Genomic DNA, 9204 nt, shown 5'->3' on the forward strand with positions numbered 1-9204 from the left:
AATGAACAAAGCTCTACATCACATTGGTTTATACCCTGATGCATCTACCCTCCCTAATGGTAGATTTCCATACTAGCAAATTCAGAAGTACTACATGGAAACAAAGACAGAAATAAATATTTATCATTTCGTGGTAAATATCATTTATTTATTTCAGTCTTTGGTAACAACTGAAATCACATGACCAAAAATTTACATGATAGGTGGAGGGAGGTGGACAATCATAAACACTGGAAGCAAATACTTTTCCTTCACTCATCACTACGGCCCTGAGAGCCTTTTTAATAGCAGAGGAAAAAACCTACATCTGTGAATACTGCCAGCACCATGACAGTCTACTTAATTCCAACACCAGTCTTCTCTGAAAATCATGAACAAGTTCATAAACAGAAGAGGACTCAAATGATTTACGTTATTAATTTTATGGGCCCTGCTGCTGTAGCAACATAGCGACACTATCCTGCAAAGTTCTGAGTGTCTCCTGCAAGGTACTGAGCACCAGAGGGCTTGTACAATCTGGAGGTTAGATGCCTGAATTGAAATTTTATCTGTATACCTGCTATAAATCACATGAGCCATCCTTAAATAGTGGCAGCGGGGAAACTGCTGCTACTTTATAACTGCTGTCAGCTGAATTTAGGAGACCAAATCTAAATTAACAATGAGAACAAAACCAAATAAACATATCCGAAACCCAGAATAAAAGAAACACACAAAACACAATTAACTCAAATCAACCAACCCAGCAAGGAACTAGTAAACAACCAGCCTTGTATCGTCCTCTCTAACCCATCAAACACTAACTCTGAGAGACCAGACATGGGAATAAGCAGTCTCACTACCAGCCCTGAGTACAACAGCAAGAGCCTACCAGGCAGGCCCCGGATCATGAGGAGCTAGGGCTAAAGAGAGCAGGTTTATAGGAGACCTTTAAATGTCACCTGGTTTAGTTCCCTACCCTACATGGTGACCAGATTGATTTCATAATTCATTAACTCATACCTGACAGACGAGATGAGTGTCTGGCCAGCGACATGCCACTTCACACTTAAAATGACTGAACAGTTATTTAAATATACAACAGGGCTGTGAACTACTCCTTCCACCCTGTGCTTAAAAAAATATTTTCATGGCTATTAGTAGAGAACACGTGAAAGCCCCTTTCTAATTATTACTACATGCTAAGGAAAACTCAGTTCAGAGCCAGCATCAACCTCATAGCAAGGCTGGTGATTTTTCCTTTTTTGCATTTAACTGGTTTGCAAACACAGTGCCTCAGGCACTAGGTAGGGAAGGGTCTTGTCCAGGGCTCCAGAAGGTATCAGTGTCTTAGCCAGGTTTAGGACTGCTGTCATTTTACAGGGCAAAGAAAATATTAGTCTGGCATCTCAGGACATAAGGCTTGGCTGCAGAAGACCTGAACATAGTGTTATTGTGAAAACTGCAGCACTACAAGCTTTGAACTAAGGGCCTGATCCAATGTCCACTGAAGTCAATGTGAGTTCTTCCAGTAACTCAAACGGGCTTTGGATCGGGCTCAAAGTGCTAGAGACAAAACAAAAATCTGTCCAGGTATTATTATACTTGAAAATGGGCCAAATTCATCCATGGAATAACTCTACTGAGGATAATGGGTGAATTACAGCAGGGATTATTCTGATCCAATCTAATCAATATATCAACTACCAAAACTTGCCCTTTGGTAGCCCACTGGCCTATTATGCCGTAAAATGATTTGTTCAGCTATCTTTTGTTACATTTTTTAAAGAAGCAAACTACTGGCAGAAAATAACAGATCCTACAGAATTCAATAACCATCATTATCAAAGCAAGTCCCAGGAACCATCATTATCAGTAATGACTTTCCCTGGCCTCCCAATCTTCTCCTCTAAATAACAAAAAAAAAAAATCTATTTAGTGCTCACGGAAGCAATAGTTTGCAAGCACTCGCCAGAGCTAGGGATAATGCAGGTAGGCCCTGGGCAAACTTCGTCCTATCCAAAAGCTATGCCAGTGCTTTAAATCCTGATAAGTGTCCCCTGTTATTTAAGACCTTAGCATTTCCTAAGCAGAAGCTGACAGTGGCACAAAACTGGTTCTGTAACATGAAAAGGTGCATAAACTCCCCTGTGAACTAGGCGGGGACCATTAAACTCATTGGTCACTAGTGGCCAGGGGAAAAGAGAACCCTAGGCTCAACCTTCAGAAGTGTTTGGGAACATTTTTCAAACATGCAATACTGTATTTTTAAAGCTGCAGAAGCAACCAAGAGCTCAGATTTATTAACAAATAGTCAGTCAGACATCACTGAAACCACTTCAGTGTTCTGAAAGGAGATGAAAAGTGATAATTAAGAGCTGAATTCCGAGCACCTTAAAAATTGCATTTTTTTCTCACGCACCAACTGTCTTTGAAGTCAGTGTTCTCCTGCCTAAGAAAACACTAAGCAAGGCCTTCTGGATCTGTCCCCCGAGGTGTAATCAAATAAACCAGATACTTTGACAGTGCTGCAAAATGACAGCCTTCTTTCTTACAGGGACAAATATGCTGCTGTTGTCCAGGTGTAGATGAGGGCAGAATCTGCCTCATAGTTTTTAAACAAAAAAAAGGGGGGAGGAGGTTAAAAGAAGGTGGTAAGGAGGGATTTTATTTTTCTGTAATGAAAGACAGGATTTAGCACATCAGTGATTTCAACAATTACCTGGAATTCACTGTACACGAAATCTCTTTTAATAACTGTGGACTCTGAGATCATATGAGAAAGCTGGCCAGAATGGCAGGTTTCAGAAACAGCATTCTTCCATGTGCCACTTCTCTTCAAAAGAAATATTTACATAATATTACCATTTGCTTGAGCAGAAAGGTCATGTTAGAAAAACAGGGGGTTGATCGTGCTCCCATGAAAGTTCATAGGAATGTTGCTACTGAACAAGTGCAGGATTGGGCTCTGTGAATTCTAAAATAACCTTTCTTCACAGTCTCACCCGCACATAGAGTGGAATACTGATTGCTGTTAACGTAAAAGAGTTTAGGAACATGGAAAAACCATCTGGCTCAATATGCTTGCCTCTTTTTTGGTTGATCTTACTAACACCTTTCTGATTTTATTACCAAATACCTCAATCTCCTCCACCCGTAACAATAATTATTATAATAATAATTTACCATTTGTATTACAACAGCACCCACAGGCTCCACGTAAGATTACGGTGCCATTATGCTAGATGCTATGCTAGTAAAAGAGTCTCTGCCCTGAACAGATTGCAATTTAATTTAAAAGAGGATATGACAAATGGATGGGATGAGAAAAAGGAGCGGAGTGATAGCAATAGGAAATGTGATTACAAAAACTAGCTATATGCACAGGTAGATGTTTCTGAGTCAATTATCCCTTCAGTTTACTTATAGTCTCTTCTTCCATCACCTGACTAGTGACTAATTCCAGGTGCTTATTATTTTTGTGTGAAATAAATCTGCCCAAATCCTGTACTTATTCTTAGTTTCTAATTTTCAAGTCATGTCTTTTGGTTTGTGAACTTTCTGTCTTATTAATATTTTTTCTAGCGATCCCTTTCTTAATTTAGAAAACCTCCATTGTCACCTCAAATGCTGTAAATAATTCCTCAGTAAATGAAACATCGTGATAAGAAAAAGCTATTAATCCACAGAATAACAAAGGCTTAGATGAATTTACCGCTTATAAGCAAATGATGCTGGAGCAATTATGTGCAGCATGTGAAAAGCCTCAATAGCAATCTAAATGGGTTAATACTTTTTGTTTTGCCTTTTTAATGTTTTAGTGAATTTAATGTACTACTGTGAGTCCAGCAAACTGAAATATTCCTTTTTATGGTATGTGATACAGCACAGGCAGCGTTAATCTCAACCTAGAGGGACCAACTCTTCGGAACAAGTACAATAGTTCACCTCCTTTGCCCACTCACTCCTTGTCCTGTCCCCAGAGACAGCCAATAAGGGGGGCAAATGGTGAGGGTGGTTTTTATAGGTGGACATCCCAGAATCACAGGAACCAACTAACTTCACAGAAGTGACTGAGCAGCCATCAGATGGTACCATTCAATGTGCTAGATTCAAAACAATGACATGATGCACAGGAGAAAGACCCTGCATTCCATCAGCAATCTCTTAAGCCATCCAAGCCCTCCCAGCTGTTTTAGAGCTGAAATAACCTAGTTTGGTATCAGAAATAAAATAAATTGAAAAGCGTGACACAGACATGATATAACAGAAATAAAACTATAACCTGCTAAAAAGCAAAGGGGAAAATGTGCTGATGTTTTAACATCATGTATGCAAAAAAGGAGCAGAATAAGAAAGATTCAAACTTTAAAAATGAAGGCACAAATCCAAAGAGAACTGGGGACAAGAAGAGAGAAGGAGACAAGTAACAGTGGAGTGAATGGATGAAGATCCAGCTTGATGGCACAAGACAGACTGGCTCAGGGGAAGAGGGCTGATAGCAAAGCATTCCAAAACACTTATTACTACTCCTTTAGGAAGACTCAGCCCACCTCAGCATCTGCTGTTGGCCACGACGTGAATGTAGGAGGATCTGGGGCTCTACCCATGTAGGATGACCAGACAGCAAGTGTGAAAAATCGGGACAGAGGATGGGGGGTAACAGGCACCCATGTAAGAAAAAGCCCCATATATCAGGATTGTCCCTATAAAATCAGGACATTTGGTCACTCTATACCCATGTCCCCAGAATGGATGACTACTTCTCCTTGGGCTCATTAGTTGAGTCCCTCACCTAGCACCAAAGAGAGTGCAAGGAGAATATCTTATCGTGACCTCAGGGTGAGAGAAGAGGCTCCCTGTGCAATCCATCCTACAGAACTCTGTGCAACACCAGGCAAGTTGCGAGCCTAGTTAGCTAATGACTGAACCTTGCTTTGGAAACATAAAGTGCTGTAAAAGTGCCAAGTGTGATCATTAGAGAGGGACTTGCTCACTGGAGGGAACTGAGGGAAAGAACTTTGATACAACACTCCTGTGACTCTCTGCCATCACTCGGGCTATTGTCTAAGAAACTGGTATATAAATCACAGCCTCTGTCACAACAATGATTGTCCATTCATCTGTTATCTGTTCATATCCAGAAGTAAATTAAAGGCAACTGCACACTGCAATCAATAGGCAGTAAGTTGTAACGGTAATAGGGAATCTCATCTAGATGATAAATAACCTTGGCAGGACTGAACTGTACAATATTAGCAGCGCCACACAGAAGCCTCATTCCTCTTCACTTAAACACAGTTAAATTAAAACCGAACACAAAGTGGCATATAAGTCCCATTAGTGTCATTCACGGTCAGATGCAATTTAAATAATTACACATACTATATGGTTCTGAGGAATATTACCTGAAGTAATTACATTTAAAAAAACCCTGACCCAAGCCCGTATACCTTCATGCGACTATTCTTTAATCACGTGCCATGTGTGGTTATATTGTGAGCAAGGACAACACATGTTGAGTAAGAAGTCAGCAGGAGTGGGCCCCATGACTTCAAAGTCACTCCATCAACTGGCAAAAGCTATGACAAGTAAAAATTTAAGGCCCTCATTCAGCTCCAGTTACTTTGCACTGACTTTGGTGGGGGCTGCACCACGCTCTCAAAGAATACTCTGTACTTAACTCACCCTATTGGCACTATCTGTGCAAGTCAGACTCATGTTAACATTCCCTCGCTTTTCCCCATTTTTGTCACATCCTTATTTTTATTTAAAACATTTTGATATATGTAGTGCTCACGATAGCTGCTGTATTGCCCAAGAAAATGAAGCGTTTTATCAACAAAACAGGTACAGCACAAGCAGAGACAAGTATGCGTCTTCTGCAAAATGCTGATCCAAAAAGATTACCTACCAGCTTGACTTGCCCATTTGAAACCTGTCAGTGAGTACTTGGACTGAGATCACCAACTCATTTTACACAGTGTCTCCAACACTAAGTGACCAGAGTTAGATTTGAACTGGCCATTGAGATGTAAAAAGGCAGCATAGCCCATTATTAGTCCCTCAGCCTTCCAGGCACCATTGGTTTATATCCCTAATTGTAGTGATAGCGTCAGGTACTGAATTTTTTTGCCATAACTAACAATGCATTGAGGTGCCCACGGCTTCAGTGTTATTTTGATCTACTTCAGGCAGAGTGGTTTACTTCCTACTTTGGGCTAGATTTAACGGAGCTAGTGAGACGATCAGGGGGAACTACTCTCGGTGAATTCCTTCGTGTAAAATACAGTAAAACTCCCTTCAGATTTCTTCTGTTTGTTTAAAGAGGCTCCCCAGAGGACACAGACTACTCTCGCATGCAATCTTAAGTAACTGCACCTCTAACTACATTAAAAGCACAGAGCTTAAATCTGAAGGAAGTATTATTACGAGAGCAAATTCACTTAGTTTAACTTCTTCCAGTGCTGTGATTAGTCTCGGGTTCTACTCAGAAAGAAGACCAGTGATCAGAGATTTTTTTAGTCTGACATTCAATAGGGTTCTATACTAAAAATGCACTGACCTGGGTGCCAGCCTGTTAGTGCTCTGGAAACAGATACATAACTAATTTAAAAGTAAGTAATACAAGAAATATGGATAGTTATATCATCTTATGGTGTAGTGATTTTCAGAACAGCAATGCAGGTACTATCTCCCCTAATGAGTCACAAGGAGCAGTGCTATAATATTAATTAGAGTAAAACCAAAACAAAACCACAAAGCTATTACTCCATGTAGGCAGCCAAATCAAATTGTGTACTGAGATTATGAGTTGTTATGATCTAGAGTAAGCACTGAATGCGAACCATCACCTTTTAAAGAGCAAACCCCTTCCATATACTTTGTGCTCGATTATCTGAATCCACTTCATAATTCAGACTGAACAGCTGGAGCCCTCTCTCCTAAGAACTTGCTCTGGGCTTTTTAGAGGGAATCAGCACTTCACAAATGCAGGGAGAAAAATGTCCACTAACTTTTATAAGTAACTTCTTGCTTAAATAGCCAGGGCACCTAGTATATTATTTGCACTTGCGTGCTGTCTATTCCCCCAGCAGTGCCCTTTGGGACAGTCTGCTTGCTGCTGTCACAGTAACCTATATTCACTGGTGTTTAGTACGGGCTTCCTCATGCACAAGGTAGTTTTGGGCAGGGCAGAGGGGGTCCCTCGTCTGCAAGTGAATCTGGGTACTCACCGCATTTCCCCAAAGGTCCCGGCATAGCCCTCCATCCAAGGGGTGAGTTCGCTCTTGATGCAACCGGGGGCAGCAGCATAGGGCATCCTGCCCACCATCCCTCCTGGGTACCACACGTCGGATGGGAAGTCGCTTACTTCTTGCCCCGGTGGCCCCTGGCTTCGCCCGCAGCCGAAAGGGCCAGCAGCTGCCTCTGCACATGGGCCGTAGAGCTGCCCCTCCTCTGCGAAGAAGGAGTGCCAGGCTGGGGCCGAGGCAGGGCAATGGGGCGCCAGGCTGGCCATGTCCCCCCCGTACCTGCACTGGGCAGCCCAGGAGGTGCCGGGCCCGTAGTCCAGGGGGTTCTCCAGCTTGATGCGGGCGTGGGGGGCGAGCGCCAGCTGGAAGTTGTAGTAATCGCGCCCCTGGAAAGCAGCGGGCTCCTCCAGGCCCGGGGAGCCCTTGTACAGGGACAGGCTGTGGGGCACGTCTATGGCCAGGACGTTCTCGCCCGGCCCGGGGCCGCTGCCCGCGGCTGAGTGCCCTTTGAAGGAGGCCGGGCTGGTGCCCGACTCTTCCAGGAGCGCAGCCCCCGCCGGGTTCTTGCAGTCCCGGAGCTGGGCGCCCGCTGCAGCCCGGGAGTGCCCGCCGGGCAGGGCGAACATGCAATCCTCCCGGAGCAGGAGCTCGCCGGGCGCCTCCAGCGCTTCCACCCCCAGGCCCATGGAGGCGGACACGGCTTTGCACAGCTCCTTGGCGCTGTCCCCCAGGAAGTCCTCCTTGGCCCCAGCCACCTCGCCGCGGCTGCCCCGGGCCTGGGCCTCCGGCTGCAGGAGCTGCAGGGCGCCCGCTTCGCCCAGGATGTCCTTGAGGTCCCCGGAACAGCCCTGGAAAGCGGAGCCCATCAGGGACAGGGTCGAGGAGGGGGTGACAGCCGGGCCCCCGTCCTCAGGCTGCAGCCCCTTGGCCGCCGGGGCGCACTGGCCCTGGGGCTGCTCCTCCAGAGCCAGGTAGGCGGGGGAGCCCGGCTGCTGCTGCCGGGGGCTCTGCTGCTGCAGGCGGGCACCGGCTTGGCACTGGGCGGAGGAGGAAGGTTGGGGGCTGGGGCCCGGCTCCTCTCTCGGCGGGCCAGCGCCCGGGCTCTGGAACACCTCGCGGACGCTCTGGAACAGGCTCTGGAACGCTCCCCGGAACGTCTTGCCCGCCGGCCGGGCATACATGCTGCCAAGCCCGACTTGCACCTCCATGCCCGGAGCGGGCCCGCGGGGCAGTCCGCCGGCAGCGCTGGGATCGAGGGCGAGCGGAGAACGAGCCTTTTGCGGTCCTGTCCCCTCTCGGGCAGCTCGCTGGCTCGGGTCTAGCACGGGCTCTGGCCAGCGAATCCCATCCTTTCCTGCTCGCTGCGGGCACCACACGCTCGCTGGGGGTGGAGAGGGAAACCCTGGCACTAGGGACAGGACCCTTCCGACCGGTGGAGCTGGGGGCCGATCTTTACTCTTTTGATCTGTGTCCTGGAGAGAGGCAGGAGAGTGGGGGGAGGGGAGACCGGCCTACGCCGCAAAGCAGGTCCCGGGGCTTTGCAATAATTAAGCCGGTAACTTTTAGCAGGGAGGAGCGCGGCGCCTTTTTACAAAACGCTGCTGCGGCTGCAGTTGACGTCTCTCCTCTCAGCCAGAAGGAGGGGACGCAGCCGAGCAAACAGGGTGACCTGAGGTTAAAGACAAATAGCCACCAAACACACACACACACACACACACACACACACAGGTCACAGCCGCAGCTCCAGTCCCGAGCGGCCCTTGACCTCCTTCTTCCCCCGAAGTCTGCGGGCGCTGCTTAGCGCTCAGCTGGATCACAGCCTACAAAGCGTCTCACGGCTGCAAAAATATTTACACGGCGTCCCAGCGAGGCTGCACCAGGATCGGCGGCGGGGAGGGGGGCAGCGAATTCGGAGAGGCTGTTAGCAGCCCAGAGCCCAAATCGTCCGGGCTTCAAAGGGCCGCCGCAGAGC

General features: G+C 46.5%; 1 protein-coding gene across 1 annotated transcript in view; it reads right to left on the reverse strand.

Moving 5' to 3' along the window:
- Window positions 1–8959, reverse strand: part of AR (androgen receptor) — a 97626-nt gene extending 88667 nt beyond the window's left edge. The window contains exon 1 of the mRNA XM_039488793.1: window positions 7215–8959. Within this exon, the coding sequence (XP_039344727.1) occupies window positions 7215–8440 (1226 nt within the window). The 5' untranslated portion in view covers window positions 8441–8959. The remainder of the gene's footprint in view (window positions 1–7214) is intronic.
- Window positions 8960–9204: the final 245 nt, after the last annotated feature.

This window comes from Mauremys reevesii, linkage group 9 (assembly GCF_016161935.1).
Source record: "Mauremys reevesii isolate NIE-2019 linkage group 9, ASM1616193v1, whole genome shotgun sequence".
In the NCBI taxonomy this organism is placed as follows: Eukaryota; Metazoa; Chordata; order Testudines; family Geoemydidae; genus Mauremys; species Mauremys reevesii.